The 19,850-nt window shown below is 34.7% G+C and overlaps 1 protein-coding gene across 1 annotated transcript in view; it reads right to left on the reverse strand.

Annotated features, from left to right (window-relative positions):
• Positions 1 to 2,893: 2,893 nt before the first annotated feature.
• Positions 2,894 to 19,850, reverse strand: part of LOC147616722 (protein DMR6-LIKE OXYGENASE 1-like) — a 310,722-nt gene continuing 293,765 nt past the window's right edge. Inside the window, exon 4 of the mRNA XM_086777190.1 lies at positions 2,894 to 3,368. Within this exon, the coding sequence (XP_086633316.1) occupies positions 2,894 to 3,368 (475 nt within the window). The remainder of the gene's footprint in view (positions 3,369 to 19,850) is intronic.

Genomic DNA, 19,850 nt, shown 5'->3' on the forward strand with positions numbered 1-19,850 from the left:
ATTGGGTAATTAAAGCCGTTGATACAAATTTAGTCTAAATAGCTTTGCATTATGACTATAATTTGGTCAATGATTTCTTATGAAATTGTAAAGCATGGAGGTAACCAATGTGACCCCAAAAAATCTCAAATTTCCTTCACTATGTACCTAATGATATGAAAAAAGTAAACCTTTGATTTTCACTATCCATGTGTTCCAAATAATTCAATAAAGTTGGTCCGTAAAAATAGGACATAAATATATCCACGAATACTTTTTTGTCCCATTACCAAACTATAAGTGTTAAGAAATAAATATTACCTTATCACAATATAAAATCAATGTTTATTTATTTATATGATTGTAGAAGCCGGAAGTAGTGGACTTGCCCCTATGAACGATGAATATAACTTCACATTACAACGGGGTTTGGAATCTCTCTTAAAAAGGTGAAAGAATAGTAGATTTTTATAATATGTTATAAATGCGCATTTTTAAAATGTAAATGTGTAGTTTTTTCATATAAATGTGTATTTTTCATGTTTTAGATTTTTTTTCTTCTTAATGGGGCATGGGGGGGACATAATGGCAAAGAGAGAAGAACATCTCATCTGTTTTTCCCTCTCCCATTCGATCCCCCTTCTCTCTATTTTTTGCATAGACTATAGTGCGATTATGTCTATGGCAGTGGCTATATGCCCGGTTATGCTTTGATTGACTATATACGTGGATGTAGTTGGATGCATAGCCATGTAAGAGAATTTTAAAAGTCTAAAGTTTATTTGTTGAAGCATGGTTATGGACGTGGATATGCCCTCCTCCTCTTGTGGTGCATCATGTGAGGCATTTTTGCTACGGAGAAATCCACAAGATATGAGAGTGATGTAGACACACCCTACAATGTTGCAACAACTAGAGAAGGGGCATGAAAATGGAGGAGATCACAATGTTTGGCTACAAGTCCCAGAGAAAAAACAACGATGTTCTTGGATTTTGTGCATGTGGATAAAACTGAAATGTTACCCATGTAAGTAGGTTAGTGTAACCATGTAGAATTTATCCATGTGCCTAAAACTGAAAACACGAGCTTCAAATGAACACTTGGTGCCCATCCACTTATCTTACAAGTACACGTATCACACATTACCTCGTTCAATATAGTTCAATAATGTTTATGAGATATAGATGTGTTAGAATGCATAGCTCTTAAGGTATTTGGTGATGTGTTTTCTTTTCCTTACACACAAACTTCAATTTTCTTTGTAGGGTTCAAATTTCATGTTCTCTATATTTAAGTCAATGTTTTTGAATGATGTGTGAAATTTTTTGGATCAATGATCAAGTGGAATTATTTAAAATTGTCCCCTTGTAGCTTATCTTTATCTTTGTAGAGAAAAAATAAGGGTAATTAGTATGAATACCTATGGAGGGCAAAAAAAAAACATAAGTAAAAAAGACCATGTTGGTCTTTTAGAGTGAGTCTATGAAAAATAAAGAATAAAGACCATGTTAGTCTTAAAGTAAGTCTAGAGAAAAAAAGGCATTGTCTCCTTACAACTTCTCTTTGTCTTTGTAGACAACAAAATAAGGAAAATATTAATACATGTAGCAGGAAAACATGACAAAATAAATACCTAAAACACCAAGATACATAACTAATGTAACTTCTCTTTGTCTTTGTAGAGAACGAAATTAAGAAAATATTAATACATGTAGCAAGAAAACATGACAAAATAAATACCTAAAACACCATGTTAAAAAAATGAAAAAAAATACATAACTAAAAAACCATGTCGTTCATGAACTACGTCTAAAGACCAAAATAGATAACATACTAAAAACATCCAACTGGTCAACTGGTAAATTTTGTAATGTTAAGCATCAAACACAATCACCTTTGCTAAAAATTTAATGATTTTCTTTCTGCTCAAATTTTTTATTGGGTTTACCTTCGTGATAGATTGCCCACATGGCTTAGTTTTTAGCTACGCTAACTTTTATGTATTCTTCTTCTTGGGGTTGTAAATTCTGTAATGTTAAGCATCAAACACAATCACCTTTGCTAAAAAATTAATGATTTTCTTTCTGGTCAAATTTTTTATTGGGTTTACCTTCGTGATAGATTGCCCACATGGCTTAGTTTTTAGCTACGCTAACTTTTATGTATTCTTCTTCTTGGGGTTGAGTTCCTCAATAGTCCATATACTTTTATCTTTAAGTTTGTTGGGTAAGACCCTAATCTCATCACTTTTATAATGATAAGTTTCTTCTACATGATTAGCTTGTCTTGAAATTGAGGTAAATACTAGCTCCCAACCGAACACTATTGCATGTAGTAACTGCTCAACCTAGTATGCCTCCTCATCGCCATCTATGTACTATGCATTAGGTAAATCACCCCCACAAATCTCATTAGGGATTTCAATTACCTTAGTTCTTTTCCTTCAACTTTGGTCGTGACTTTTAATTTTATGTGTTCTCTCAAGACTTCCTTGTCTACCTATTAATAGTCTCCTATGAGTCTTGCTTCATCCACTCTACTTAAACCTATGCAACAAACTCTTCTTTGCATAGAGTTTTTACTAATAGGCTTAGCTTATTTTCAAGGGTCAAGAGTTCTGATACTTCCACTGGTCTGTCCTTTAGTTCACTTTTTACACAGTCTATTTGCAAACATAGTCGGGACGTAGAGAGATAAGAGAGGTCGTTTGTTTACATTTTCCATTCCTTCCACAATGTAGATAAACTCCCTAACAAAAGCTTCAATGCCTTTTCTATGGCTAAAATAACGTATTCTTCTTTTTTCTTTATTCTTCTCATTATCTGATTATCTTTCGCTTCCTTTGCATCTTTTGGTCCTTGGAAGTTTGAGTTTTGGCGTTCTGGTTCTTAAGAGGTTGCTAAGGCGGAGTTTTTATCTTTCCTTTCTAAGGCGGTGATCTTTTGCACACTTTCTAAGAGAAGACAACTTGAAACACATACAACTTTTCCCACTACTCGCGAACTTATCAAGCATTTCAACAAACCTTATGTGGAATTCAAATGAGAATAACGAGGGTACCTCGATTTGATCAGCGACATTGACAACAAAGGCGTTGGGAAGAGCATTAACCGCCAGCCATTTGTCATCCTTTTTTATTTGTAAACCGGGCACATCGTCGGGTAAGAGGATGGTAAGGCTGCTGACATCGGAGTGTGAGCTTAGGCCAAAAACGAGGCCAGGGTCGGGGCAAGGGGGGTAGAAATTGTTCACAAGCACAAGCCGTTCAAGGCCAGGCACTTGGTCTTGGATATACTCCTTGCTCAATCCCAGGCTTTCAAAGATGGCCTGGTAGAGGAGGGCCGCGAGCTCGTCTATGGCGGCCTGCAGGTATTCCAGAACCTCCTCTCCGCACTCCCGGCAGATATATTACACAGCTTGGCTGTTGGTAGCTCGTAGAACCTCCTCGTCTATCACAGGGATCTCTGCACACTTCTTGCAAGGCCGGACGCTCGTCAGTTGACCTCACGCCCGTCTTTCACCCAAGACGAAGTCTCTTGTTCGCATATTCATGGGCGAGGCCCCGAGTGTGGGACCCTGGCCCATGCAAGAAGTGCTACTTTCGCTGCTACCACCCTTGAACTCATTGCGCAGTGGGGACAGGGATCCTACAACTAGTATCAGAGCAATTCTGGCTAAAGTGGATCAACCGGAAGCCAAGAATGTAATAAATTTAAGAAGTAGCAATAAAAGGTTGGAATTGTGTGATGAAACTCATATAAATTGATATTCAGAATGAAATTCCTAAATTGATAATTGGGTCTTCAGATGGAAGTACTGCAATTATATGGAATCCCTAACTTTCTTAAGACCTAGACATGATGGTATTTACCTTATAGTTTCAAGGATCATGAGACTACCCGCATATACCGGGGGTATAACTGCGGCTCTTTACTGGCAGTATATACGAGTAAATCTAAGATCTTGAAATTACAAGCTAAAATGCTATCCAGATGATGAATTCGAATGTGGTTGATATGATTTTAAAATTCTGATTGAGAACTGATGAGTTGAATTGGATTCTGATTGAGAAAAATGATGATTCCTGAATTTTTGGTTGAAAAGCGATAAACTGAGCAAAACCACAATGAGGATGAGTTCTTGTGTTGATATTCGTAACTGGAATGACGATAATGACTTTAGCAAATCACTATGAGATTAGTGGATTGTGCTATAACAGATTGCTACTATTAACTCTTGACGCAGTGGATCAAGTTAAGGGATGTCAAATTAAAAATTTGTATAATTGAAAATTCCCATGAAGGACTATTCAGATAGAAAGTTCGGTCTAATGGACCATTATTGTGATAAGGATTTGAATGTTATTATCTGAGTAAATTCTTGTCTAATGATGAGTTTTATATAAGGGATATTTATCCCAGGATTCTATTGGGTTCACCAGACTATAAGGAACCCCAGAATCAGTTGGATCTTAAGGAAAAGAGTTATCCTCTAATTTTGCGAGATAAGAACATCTCGCGTTTTTTAAGTGGGGTAGGATGTAAGATTCCTCCCTCCAGCTTTTGAGGTGTATAGGTGTAAGAACCTCCCCTTTTCATCTTATAATTATTCCCCTTTCTGAAATAAAAGAAAGATCCTATTTTACCCTATCTTGGCCTAGAGAGAGAAAATATCTAGAGGGAGGTAATTCAAAATGTCCAGAGAAAGGTAATTAAAAATTGAGATATTTTTGTATATAAAAATCCTCCTAGTGTTTAAAATGATTTCCCCTAAAACAAAAATTCAAAAAGAACTTTCCAATGTGCAATTGGAATTAATTGAAAATAGGTAAAAAGGACCTTATCATGAGGGTCCAGATTTTAAAAAAAAATTGGATTAAGATTCCTATAGACCAATAATATTAATCCAAATGTAAGGAGGAGATAAATTGAATAATAAAAGAAAATTTCCCAAAAATGAGTAAATACTAACATAAGATGAGGACAAGGTTATTAGTTTAAAAAAGAAGAGATATTTAGAGAAAATGATACATTTTTGACACCTCAGTGTGGGGAATTCCCCTCATAAAGGAGGCACCTATTTCACATGTGTGGATGAGTTTTTAACTCACAAATAATGAGATATTTTCATCTCTCCTCTCTCCTGTTTCAACTAGATCCAAAAAAAAAGCTAAATTGACCTAAAAATGGTCAAAAAGTGACCAAACTAACCTAGAAAATTCTAGAATCAGTTTGCTTGGTTAGAGGCTCACTTTTTCCTGTAAATAGAAGCCTCCCCCTTTGTAAAGGTTAATATTGTTTTATTCACTGTTACTCTACTCCTCCTAGAGCCAAAAACATTGAATTCTACTCCGCCTTTGTAAAGGTTAATAGTGTTTTATGCGCTGTTACTCTACTCCTCCCCAGAGCCAAAAACATTGAATTCTTTGATAATTCACTTGTTTGGCTAATTCCTCTACAAAGAATTGGTGGCCACTCTTGATCCAAGCAAGAGTAGAACCCTCAATCCCTCAAGCCAAAGGAAAGCTCACAAAAGTCCATGTAAGTTAGAAATTTTACTTTTTTTAAATTCTATTCTATGGTTTTCTGATTTCTTGTTTTTTTTAATGTGAAATTGGATGTTATGCCTTGATGGAAAGGCTTCCCCCTTCTCTTCATTAAGAATTTTAGCCTTTTGTTATCCTAAAATGAGAAACAAACGAAATAAGTTTAACTTTTCCTATTGATTGCTCTTTAGAAGTGAAAATTGATTAGATTAGAGTGTTTTAATTCATCTTGGGGTAAATTCTAAGTAGATTTAGGATGTAAAAATTGAGAAATGGTCAGCCATACAAAGGAGGTTATGGTGAATGTTTCTTAAATTTTGTGGAAATAAGTTTTTTCTTTCTGTTATTCAGAAAGAGTAATCCCCTCCGTTTCTGTATTCTAAAAGTGTTATTTTCATTCTATGTATAGAAAGATGCATAAAGGAATTTATTTTTATTTCAAAAGAGTTATTCTCAATAATTTTGATTTTATGCATAGAAAAAGGCATAAAGGAATTTTTTTTTAATTTCAAAAGTGTTATTATCATTAAAATTGAATTTATGCATAGGAAGATGCATAAAAGGTTTATTTTTATTTTCAAAGTGTTATTCTCATTAAAAGTGAATTTATGCATAGGAAGATGCATAAAAGGTTTATTTTTATTTCAAAAGTGTTATTCTCATTAAAATTGAATTTATGCATAGGAAGATGCATAAAAGGTTTATTTTTATTTCAAAAGTGTTATTCTCATTAAAATTGAATTTATGCATAGGAAGATGCATACAAGGTTTATTTTTATTTTCAAAGTGTTATTCTCATTAAAACTCAATTTCTGCATAGGAAGGATGCATAAAATATTTATTTTTATTTCAAAAGTGTTATTCTCATTAAAATTGAATTTATGCATAGAGGATTTAATTTTATTTAAAAAGTGTTATTTTCCTTAAATTTGAATTATGCATAAATGGATGCGTAAAGAATCTTTATATCAAAAATTAGATTTCTCTTAAATTCTATTTGGTGATGAGATAAGGTGTGAATTAGATAGATGTGAATGAATGGATAGATGGATATGATGTGAATTAGATATATGTGAATGAATGGATGGATGGATATGATGTGAATTAGATAGATGGGAATGAAAGGATGGATGGATATGATGTGAATTAGATAGATGGGAATGAATGGATGGATATGATGTGAATTAGATATATGTGAATGGATGGATGGATGGATATGATGTGAATTAGATAGATGGGAATGAATGGATGGATGGATGTAATGTGAATAGAAGTGATGAGAATATGAGGTAAATAGATGTGATGAGATAAGATGTGAATCAGATAGATGATTGGATAGATGTGATGTGAATAGAAGTGATGAGAATATGAGGTGAATAGATGTGATGAGAAAAGATGTGAATCAGATAGATGATTGGATAGATGTGATGTGAATAGAAGTGATGAGAATATGAGGTGAATAGATGTGATGTGAATAGAAGTGATGAGAATATGAGGTGGATAGATGTGATGTGAATAGAAGTGATGCGAATATGAGGTGAATAGATGTGATGAGATAAGATGTGAATCAGATAGATGATGATTGGATGGATGGATGTGATGTGAATTAGATAGATGGGAATGAATGAATGGATAGATGTGATGTGAATAGAGATGATGAGAATGTGAGGTGAATAGATGTGATGAGATAAGATGTGAATTAGATAGATGATGATTGGATGGATAGATGTGATGTGAATTAGATAGATGGGAATGGATGGATGAATGTGAATGGATGGATGGATGGATGTGATGTGAATAGTGATGATGAGAATGTGAGGTGAATAGATGTGATGAGATAAGATGTGAATCAGATAGATGATGATTAGATAGATGGATGTGATGTGAATAGAGATGATGAGAATGTGAGGTGAATAGATGTGAGGTGAATAGATGTGATGAGATAAGATGTGAATCAGATAGATGATGATTGGATAGATGGATGTGATGTGAACTAGATAGATGCGAATGGATGGATGAATGTGATGTGAATAGAGGTGAATAGATGTGAGATGTGATGTGAATCAGATAGATGGGAATGAATGAATGGATAGATGTGATGTGATGTGATGTGAATAGAGATGATGAGAATGTGAGGTGAATAGATGTGATGAGATAAGGTATGAAATAGATAGATGATGATTGGATGGATAGATGTGCTGTGAATTAGATAGATGGGAATGGATGGATGGATGTGAATGGATGGATGGATGGATGTGATGTGAATTAGATAGATGCGAATGGATAGATGGATGTGATGTGAATAGAGGTGAATGATGAAATAAGATGTGAATCAGATAGATGATGAATGAATAGATGAGATGTGATGTCATGTGAATCAGAATGTAAATGAATGATATGGGATGTGAGTGAATGTATGTGATGATAATGAATGTGAATGTGTATGTGTATGTGAGGAATGGATGTGAATGAGTATGTGAAAGGATGGATAAGGATGTGTATGAGAAGAATGGATGTGAATGTGTATGTGAGGAACGGATGTGAATGAGTAGGTGAAAGAATGGATAAGGATGTGTATGAGAAGAACGGATGTGAATGTGTATGTAAAGAATGGATATAGTGTGTATGTGAAAGAATGTGATGTGATGTAAAGAGATGAGATGTGACATGAATATATGTGGATGTGTAGTGATAGATATGAATGTATGGATAGATGCGAGTAGTCGTACATGAGAACGATGGGATGGATGTGGATGAATGAGATGAGATGTGTATGAGATATGATGTGGATAGAAGTGATGTGATATAATGGTGATGAGAATGAATGTGATGGATATGAATAAATGTGATGTGATTGGATGTGAATCGGGATAGATGTGAATGAATGAGATGTGAGGTAAAATGAATGAGATGTGATGTGGTCTGAATGGATGAGATGTGAATGAATGTGATGTGATGAGATGTGAATATGGGTAGATGTGAGTGGATGAGATATGATGAGGTTAAATTGAGGAAAGATGAGATGAGATGAAAATTATGAGATTGGATGAGGATAGGAATACTTATGAAATGGTTGTGGAATTAATTAATGTGGTTTGATGTGGAAAGACGAGAGTTTGTTATAGAAACTGTATTTTTGAACTATTTTTTAATGACTCTTTTATGTCAAGAATGCTGGAGAAGCATTTTGACCGTCTTGTGAATGAGGTCGTGGAGACCTAATCTGATCATTAGGGGAAGGTTGAGGTCTATAGGGGCCCTTTAAGATGCCATATGATTAAAAGGTTATTAAGGAAAAGAGCCAATCGTGTGATGCCATGTATACAAAAATGTTAGGTGATTAAAGGTGGTCAAAAGATTCTCTAGAAGATGCCTTTTTGTACTTTTCATTTCCAAAAAGTGGGGGGGAAAGTTTTTGAAATTTCGGACGTTCATAACTTCTACATATGAGCTCGAAATTTATCGGAGATTAAAGATCCAGAATCTACTCGTCGAGCTCTTTCCATAGATATGTCACATGATATAGTTTTGCTTGCTCGATTTCAAATTCAATTTTGGCGAGAAACTTTGAAATTCAAACTTCTAGCCGTTTGAAGAACAAGAAGGTATCTAAAGTCAAAGAAACTTAACGTTTTAACAAAAAGTCATTAAAATCATAATATGGCAGCTTAAAGGGCCCCTATAGACCTCAACCTTCCCCTAATGCATTGGAGGACGTCTCACGTAGCAAGGTCGGTTGAGGTCTTGACTAGCCTCGGTACGATTAAAATGGTGAGCTTCTGGTACGGTGGATGAGGGACCAAGGAAGAGGCCTATGAGTGAAGCGCTAGGTCACTTGCGAAGGATCCTAGAGGTTGCTGACCATACGGTGCTCGGTCTCTAGGTCGCCGCCGATGATACCCACACATGCATCGTGGAAGATATTGGAACAAGGAGTAAGAGTTATTTTCTGAATTCGGGCATGGATCTGGTTGATTGACCTTGCTGGTCCTCAACAACGGATGAGTCCATAGCTCTTTTATATGGATCTATTGGTTGATCTTGTTGATCTTCAATGGAGATTCTATTTTGTTATGTGAATATATTACCGGTTACCTATGAGCTAGGAACTATTGAAAAGGCCCCTGTGAGTGGACAGGTGGTGAGCGTTCTGGTTGCCAATGATGCCATAGGTACACCGATGAAGGAATGACTGGAAATAAGGATTCAACCAGAGATTTTGAGGATTATGATCAGTGACACAATGGTTTCATTAAAAGCTTTTTTTTTAATAAAGATAGCTAATTCTGTGAAAAAGGCAATTTCATATTGGGTGTGTAAGTGGTGTGACTAGTTTTAAGTTTGCATGAATATCCGGCTAGGGGGCTTGGGAACTCTTTTCCCTAGTACCCAGGACAAAACCTAGCCAAATTCTTAATTGGATCCCATCACTACAGTGGTTGGGCGGTTAGCTAACCCACGGGATTTGATGGGGTTAGGCTAGACTGATGGATCTCTAAATTGAGACTCAATTCTGTTATGGTACGATAGATGAAGTAAATCCTGGGCAAAAATTGTTCTATGGAAAAGAATCAACGGCTGTGCCTCTCAATAAGGAAAAAAGCGTTGGTCTCTATGATCCAAGTGCAATATTTTCCCTAATCTGACTATGGACTCACGGGTTTGGTCAGATCAGTTCAGATAGTTAAGACTTTTGACTACGTTAGAGAAAAGTTATCCTGGAGGAATTGCTCGTGCTTTTGGGGCAAGGGAAGTTTTCTCCGGGTCAGTTTTGGAAGAACCAATGGATTAGTCTCTTGTTCGGATATCCATGGGGCGAGGCTCGAGTGTGGGACCCTCGCTCGCGCAAGAAGTGCTACTTGCACTGCTAGCACCCGTGAACTCGTTGCATAGTGGGGACAGGGATCCTACATTGGTGTCCCATACCACCAAGAGATATGACTTCATTCCAGCAGCACATAGCTCTAGATAGCATGAAATGACAAGAGAGTAGATATAATGCTCTACATAACAGAACATCCCTTGAGAGTGCCCCATGCCCCTATTATACAGGAATCACAAGGTTCGTTAAAATAGCCTTTGTACTTTTCCTACTTTCGAGACGGAATATCTAAAGGATGTAATAACCCAACAAATTTAAGGCGTCTGCCTTATTAATCTAACACTAATAACACTTGACCACATAATTCTAAACAAAATCCTTCATTTTTTGCCAATAAAAAGTCCTTCTAATCAAAGCCAAGGTACGCTGTATGCCCAGATGTCCTGCCAATGGTGCATCATGGCACTCAAACAGGATCCTCACTTTAATTTCCGGCACCTCCGGCATGTAAACTTTATCATTTTGAAATAAAATACCATTCTGAATAAAAAATTAGTTGTCTTTTCCTTCATTCACTAGGTTTTGATCTACATCAGAGTTGGATCCTGCATCAACTCATTCTATCTGGCCTTTCTACCTTTAAGTCTGGTTGATCATAAATGAACTGCAAAGACTGGTGATCTATGAAGACCATAAACTGAGACCCACAGAGATACTGTGTCCATGCCTTTAAAGCATAAATGATTGCATACAACTCTTTCCCCTAAACTGGGTATCTAGTTTGTGCATAATTGAGTTTATTACTCTAAAAGACCACAGGCTTCCCACCCCTGGAACAAATTAGCTGCTAAATCACTAGCATCAGTCTCAACAATGTAAGGCCTTTCTAGGATCTGGTAATGATAACACATGAGCATCAGAGTTGGACCTTGATTTTGCCAAATTCTAATATTTTCTAAAGAAAATATATATACTGCATTTTTCCCTGAGTGTTAGAAGTAATTTCCATGAATCTAAGTTCATGAACTTCACCAATTCAACTCAACGCATTAGCAATGCGATTCAAGCTATCATTGTTGTATTTAATCATGAAATCCAAGTCATGCATCAGCTCATCCTATCTGGCCATTCTACCTTTCAGTCCAATTGATCACAAATGGATTGTAAAGATTGGTGATCTGTTAAGACCATAAACTAAGACCCGCACAGAGATACTGTCTCCATGCCTTCAAATTATAAATGATTGCATACAACTCTTTCTCCTGAGTTGGCTACCTAGTATGTGCATCGTTGAGTTTCTTACTTTGAAAGGCCACATGCCATCCCATCCTGGAACAAAGCTGCACCTACCGCAAAATCACTAGCATTAGTCTCAAACAATGTAAGGCTCACTAGGATCTGGTACGGATAACATAGGAGCATCTCAAACTTTATATTTCAAAGTATTGAAAGTTTCCTGTAGTTTCTCATTCCACTCAATCGGAGAATTAGACTTCTTATTTTTACCCTTAAGAATGTTGGTAAAAGGCACTGTCAACTTTGAATAATGCTTGATAAATTTTGGAAGAAATACCACAAAACCTAAGAAAGATCTTAATTGCTTGACCGTACACGGAACTGGCCATTGCAAAAGCTTTTGGATTGAATCCAAATCTATACTTAAGCAATCTCAAGCAATCTTGAGAGATCGTAAGACCCTTTTTTTTTAAATAATTCCTTCTTGAAGAAATCACACTGAGAAGGTGAGACCAAAAGAGCGTTTTGCAAAGTTAAGATCTGCATCTTTAGTGACTCCATCTTGTCATGGCATTTGGTAATAGTTGTTGTCTCTAGACGCTTTGTCACTTCCAAAAATTCACTCTTTCTAAGAGCCTTCTCTTCTTCTTCTTCAACTTGGAATTTAAGATCTTCCCTACCTAAGTTGGGATGATCATTCATCTCATCGACATTATCATTGTGACTGAGAAGTCAATATGAGCCATGGTAATAAGGTTCTTCAAAAATCACGATTCACTCAAACCAACTTCACTTGCCCACCCTTGACCAAAATGATCTAGCGAATCAATTCACTAGAACTGACTGCGCATAAGAAAAAATACGTTAATTAGCATTTGGTGGCTATACAATGGTAAAAAATCATGAAAACATCGTTTAGAATTAATCCAAACACAAATAACTACAAATATGAGACACACTCGCATTAATTATATGCAAATAGCCCGTATTTGTCTAATGTCATTACGTAAAAAAAAGTACTTCGACACTAAATAACCCCCGAAAATATTAAATTCTCCACAAAAAAATTATCATGATTTTTTCTAGTTTTTCCTATTTTTTTAGGGCCTCAAAATTTAGTAAATTTTGAAATCCACCAAATTCTATCTTATGGCACTCCAAATATAAAATTTTCCAGAGAATTTTTAACAATAAAATTTACCAAAATACAAATGATATTTCAAAAATACCAATTTTTAGAATTTTTAAAATAATTTCTAGAATTTTCTTAGGTTTGGTAATTATTTAAAAAAATTACCTTGAGAATCCCATCAATCATGAAAAATTTTAATTCCACCCGAAAATTCTCAAATCCAATCAAAATCTCTAATTTTAATGGAATTACTACTTTTTTAGGTAAAAAATAGATTTTTTAGGAATTTGAATAATCATGGGTGCCCAAATGGACACGCCACATGCTGATCGACAAATCGAGATATTCCAAAAATTGGAAATAACCTTTGTCTAATTTTTAGAATTATTTTTAGATTTTTTATTGTACCCTGAACGTATTAGAATACGAACGATCAAAAAAATTCAGAACCCGAAGAGTCACCCTGGAATGCAAACAACCAAGGGTTGTGGAAAATGAAGATACAAAAAACTCCGAAATTTGAAAAGTCCAAAAAAAAATTTTGGACGCCAGAGACCAAAGGGCTCAACATGATTTTTTTTAAATCACAAAAATGAAGATTTTTTCTTTTTTTTAAAAACGCTTTAATGAAAAGCTTCATCAAAACTTCTTTTTTTTTAAATGAATCATGCACACCGGCCACTAGAAAACAAATCCCCCCTCCCTCCGGGCGCTCCTCTGGGCGCTGTGCGTGATTGGCTATGGGTGAGGGGGTGCGCATGAGCTTCCCGTCCTCTCTTCCCCTTTCTCCATCTCAACTCCATTCTCCACTAGCTCTCTCATCTCTTCTCTATTTAACAGAGAGATTATGGCTTAACTTTGATTATACACTAATCATGATTATTTACTAATCATGAATTTTAACTAAGCAAATCTACCCATATAAGGGATGTTCACACGCACGAGAGAGAAAATGAAGGAAAATTTAGATTTGAGAGATAGATATTATGCCGAACACATGGGAAAGAACCCGATGTATCAACATGCTGCCCTTGCTAATTTTTAGTAGAAATTTGATAGAAATTTATAGCATACCTGCGAAAAACCTCCAAAAATTCACTAAAAATACCTTTTTAACCATAAAAATGCTCTTAAAATTTCCTAAAAACTGTAGAAATTTAGGGAATCCTTTCTACCAAAAAATACCCACAATAGCATGTCGATATTTTGGTTAATAAAATTTAGTAAGATGCTTATTTTAACCATAAAATTGAAAAAAATAGCATTTCCACACATGAAATTTTTCCACAACGTCGATATGTCCATCCAAGTCAAGAAAGACCGTGTTCTGATTGCCATATTGAGGTTCCCAATGAATTGGCCACCAAAATAAACCAAAAAATATTTTGTTTGCTTAGTAAATGTTAAAGTTTTCTTTAAAAATGCTAAAAATTTGGAATAATGAGAGAAAATTAAGAGGATTTAAAAAATTAAAATAATTAACTAGAGATTGCTCTGATTCCCTGTTAAAACCCTAAATATCTCTCTAGTTAATGACTATGCTATAACCAGGCATATACTCACCGACCACCCTCAAGCCCAAGGGTGCATAGATAAATATAGTGAAGTAGCACATACCTTATCTTGGTGCCCCATACCACCAAGAGATATGACTTCATTCTAGCAGCACATAGCTTTAGCATGAAATAACGAGAGAGTAGATATAATTCTCTACATAGGAGAACATCCCTTGAGAGTGCCCCATGCCCCTATTATATAGGAGGGCCCTCAAGTGACTCTTGTGTCTCCATTTCCATGCTTGACCCTTGGTTGCGTGACCCTAACCTCAACCCAAGGTTAGACCTAACCCTTGCCCCACTAGAGCATGTTGCGATCCTCCCATGCTCACATTCCTAGGGTGGGCACATATAATGTGCACATAACACTTATTACAATATAAAATCAATGTTTATTTATTTATATGCCTATAAAAGCTTGAAGTAGTGCACTACCCCCTATGCATGATGAATATATTTTCGCATAACAATGGGGTTTGGAATCTCTCTTTAAAAAGGTGCAAGAAGACAGATGGATTATAGTAGTCAGAGGGCACCGACGGTCGGAGTGGTCAGAGCACACCGACGGTGATGGCGGTCGGAGCAGTCAGAGTGGTTGGAGCACACCGGCGGTGATGACGGTCGGAGTGGTCAGTGGAGTGTGGAGGAACTAGCTTCCTTTCCACAGGCACGGTTATGTATGAATTTAAACTGCCTCCACATGTTAGAGTTCATTAAGTCTTTCATGTCAGTAGATTGAAAAAGAAACTGGGAGGTGAGGATAACAGAGTTACTTCTTAAGAACTCGTTGAAGTCAAAGATTTATCCTATGTTCCACATGAACATGAAAAGGTACTTGAATTCAAGGAAAGGAAACTAGGTAAAGTAGTATTCCTTTACTTTTTTCTTAAATTTCATTCATTCATATGAATATGTAAAGATTAGATTGAGGTGGCTAGACTTATCTTCATCTTTTTATTCTTGTCTTCTTCTTCTTCTTGACACTTCTCTATCTCTAAAAGAGATTTACTCTATTTGTTTCAAATATGCTTTTATGGTAGAGGCAAACTTTTATAAATGTTTTTAAATTAAATTTATTATGTTTGTTTGTTTTGCAAGTTCAAGATTTATGGTTAGCTTCATTTCAATAAACAATCAAACGGTAAGCCTTTCTTTTTATTTATAATCATATTTTTCTATTCTTTCATCTTTTTGATTCTTTTCTTTTATGCATAATGGTTTTTATACATTATGTTTCACCTTGATGCTTTTATGCTTAGCTCCTTTCCTTGTTTTATATGCATAATGGTTTTTATACATTATGTTTGAGCTTGATACTTTTATGCTTACCTCCTCTAATTGTTTTATATGCATAATGGTTTTTATACATTATTTTTAAGCTTGATGCTTTTATGCTTACCTCCTTTTCTTGTTTTATATTGTAGGTCTCTCCTTTTTTGAGCCCAACTATTGGAGGCAAGCCCTTACACATAAGCTCATTTTCTATTAAGGTTTTTCTTGTTTACACCCTTGGGTGCAAGGATTTAGAGTTAGTTATGCTAATAAGCTCTATATATGCTCTCTTTATGTATGCATAAAGCATGATCTATGCTATATGCTCTATGATCTGTGCATATTGCTCTCTTTATGCATGCATAGAGTATGAATTCTCTATGCATATTGCTCATATGCATATTATGAGCAATATGCATGCATAAAGAGAGCAATATGTGCATACTCTATGCATGCATAATAAGGGCAATATGCATACTCTAGGTATACTCTAGGCATGCATATATTATGCATTGATCTCATAGGGTTATGCATAGTGTATGCATGCATATTGATTTTATGCATAGAGTATGCATGCTCTATGTATATTACTCATAGGGTTTATGCATCGAGTGTATTTCATAGTCTTTGTTGAAGCTTAGAAGACTATATGACTCTATCCACATAAGACTCTATGCATGGAGTCTATTACATAGTCTTATGCATAAGACTATGTATAGAGTCTATTGCATAGTCTTATGCATAAGAGTATTTTGCATAGAGTCTATTATATAGTCTTATGTATAAAGTCTATGACACATATTCTTATGTATAGCAATTTTAAGTATTTACGTGTATGCATAGGTCGATGGCAAACAACTTTGCGACGTGATGTTACATGTAATTGAGGAGTAGATATCCCAATAGTCTTTTAAGAAATAAAGATTACCTTATCACAATGTATATTATCTTATCTTTTAATATTAGTGTGCTAGCTAAGCAAGACATGATTAATATGTCTTTTTAGGGGTTTGCTAAAAAAATCATATCTTGTGAATGGGAGTGATATTTTAGCATTTTTCTTCTAAGGTATGTCTTCGTGAATCTCGAAAACCTTAAAAAAATTATTAAGATGATAAAAATAACCTTCATAAATCACCATAAGTAGAGGTTTATACAACACTATAATCTAAACATGTTACTAATTTACAAAGTAGGTTCATACATGCAAGAGGAAAAATGATCTCAACTCATTATAAATTTCTCCTAAACCTTACATAGTTTTTAAAAGATGAGAGATATATTTTTAAAAGATGAGAGCTATATTTTTATGAAAAAAATGTATCGCATCAACAATTAGTTCAATTAAATTTACTTCTTAAAATCTCTTTTTAGTTGTTGAGTCTTTGACCCCCAAAATATGACAATAGTGTGAGATTATGTGGCGATTTACTTTAGTCTACTAATAAATCAATGTCTCCACTAAAGTAATCGGTCAAGAATACATATCTAAATATTTCAATTTAGTTAGGAGACAAGGTGATGGTTTCAACTTTCAAAACTACATTGATAACAATAGAACATATATGAATCTTGGCTTATATTTGGATCATCTAGTGAGAAAATTATAAAAATAGTCTTTACAACTATTATATAAAATGACTAGATATTCCACTTAAATCCTTATGAGATGTTTTAAAATGTCTGAAGTAGTCTCTTATTCTATAGCAATAAATATGGTTCAAAATTGTTAACTTTCGTCTAAAATAAAGTGCCTAAAAGGATAGATGTATATGTGATTAGCTCTCACAAAATGCACCAGCAAATCATAACACAGTATAGAACATGTGTGTTAGATTTGGTCCTCGTCTATGATTGTTTTATTAACTATACAAATCCTTAAAGTTATTTTTTTTGAGATAGCTAAATACCTTAGAATTTTCATTAAGACCTAGATTTTAGAGTTTTAATTGATTTTTGAGCCTAGGATGGTTGTATTACACCATGTATATGTTTAAAAAGCCATTTATATCCAAAATATTTGGAAAACGATGAGAAATTGGGTAATCAAAGCCGATAATACAAATATAGTCCAAACAGCTTTGCATTATGACTATAATTTGGCCAATGAATTCTTATGAAATTGTAAAGCATAGAGGTAACCAATGTGACCCCAAAAAAATCTCAAATTTCCTTCACTATGTACCTAATGAAATGAAAAAAGTAAACCTTTGATTTACACTATCCATGTGTTCTAAATAATTCAATAAAGTTGATCGGTAAAAATAAGACATAAATATGTCCACAGATACTTTTCTGTCCCATTACCAAACTATAAGTGTTAAGAAATAAATATTGCCTTATCACAATATAAAATCAATGTTTATTTATTTATATACTTATAGAAGCTTGAAGTAGTGGACTTGCCCCTATGAACGATGAATATAACTTCGCATTACAATAGGGTTTGGAATCTCTCTTTAAAAAGGTGAAAGAAGAAGGATGGATTATTATTTCTAGAGGCCTTGCATGGTAAGTAAGTACATTTGTAAACCCATAATCTCTTTGTTTTTTCTAAACTACATTTCACTTATGTTAGCTTTATTGTGTTTTAAGATCTTGTTACAAATTGTACCCATGTGCAACCAGAGAGCAATGGAAATATGAGAGTAAAGGCTGAAGCTGCAAGGAGTGACAACAATAAAAATGTGTGATCTCAAGTGTGTTTTTGTATTCAACAAAGATGATGATGAGAACCTTGATGCAACCCTAACTCCCAAGACTTTTATTTTTTTATCTTTTTGTTTTTCCTATAACAAGGGATTTTTTTGCCTATGATAAGGGATTACTCTTTTTTGTCCCAATCCAAGATGTACTTATTCCCTGATTAAGTAATGAAAACTATATTTGACCTCAATCTTTTGTAAGATTTATTGTCTTTCATCTCTCAATGTTTAAATGCAGAAAACTGATTGTCTTCACTTTCACTTGCACATGCACAAGCAAGAAAATAGGGAGCTCCCCTTGCATGTGCCTACATACTGAAAATAGGGAGCTTTCCTTGCATGTGCCTACATACTGAAACTAGCACAAGGAGCTCCTATCTCGATTATAGGCCCAATAGTAGATTTTTATAATATGTTATAAATGTGCATTTTTAAAATGTAAATGTGTAGTTTTTTCATATAAATGTGTATTTTTCATGTTTTAGATTTTTTTTCTTTTTAATGGGGGGTGGGTGGGACATAATGGCAAGGAGAGAAGAACATCTCATCTCTTTCTCCTCTCCCATTCGATCCCCCTTCTCTCTATTTTTTGCATAGACTACAGTGCGATTATGTTTATGGCGGTGGCTCTATGCCTAGTTATGCTTTGAGTGACTATATACGTGGATGTAGTTGCATGCATAGCCATGTTAAGAGAATTTTAAAAGTCTAAATTTTATTTGTTGAAGCATAGTTATGTACGTGGATATGATGTCGTCCTCTTGTGGTGCATTATGTGAGGCATTATTACTAAGGAGAAGTCCACAAGATATGAGAGTGATGTAGACACACCCTACAATGCTGCAACAACTCGAGAAGGGGCATGAAAACGAAGGAGGTCACAATGTTTAGCTATAGGTTCCAAATAAAAAACAACAATGTTCTTGGATTTTGTGCATGTGGATAAAACTAAAATGTTACCCATGTAAGTAGATTAGTGTAACCCTATAGAATTTATCCATGTGCCTAAAACTAAAAAAAACGAGTTTCAAATGAACACATCCACTTATCTTAAAAGTACACGTATCACACATTACCTCGTTCAATAGTTCAATAATGTTTATGAGATATAGATGTGTTAGAATGCATAGCTCTTAAGGTATTTGGTGATGTGTTTTCTTTTCCTTACACACAAATCTTTGTAGGGTTCAAATTTCATGTTCTCTATATTTAAGTCAATGTTTTTGAATGATGTGTGAATTTTTTTGGATCAATGATCAAGTGGAATTATTTAAAATTTTTAGTATGAATACCTATGGAGGGGAAAAAAAAACATAAGTAAAAAAGACCATGTTGGTCTCTTAAAGTAAGTCTACGAAAAATAAAGAATAAAGACCATGTTAGTCTTAAAGTAAGTCTACAGAAAAAAGGCATTGTCTCCTTACAACTTTTCTTTGTCTTTGTAGACAACAAAATAAGAAAAATATTAATGCATGTAGCAGGAAAACATGACAAAATAAATACCTAAAACACCATGTTAAAAAAATGAAAAAAATACATAACTAACAACTTCTCTTTGTCTTTGTAGAGAACAAAATAAGGAAAACATTAATACATGTAGCA

Source organism: Cibotium barometz, chromosome 38, assembly GCF_041138505.1.
Source record: "Cibotium barometz isolate CiBa-2024 chromosome 38, ASM4113850v1, whole genome shotgun sequence".
Classification (NCBI taxonomy): Eukaryota; Viridiplantae; Streptophyta; class Polypodiopsida; order Cyatheales; family Cibotiaceae; genus Cibotium; species Cibotium barometz.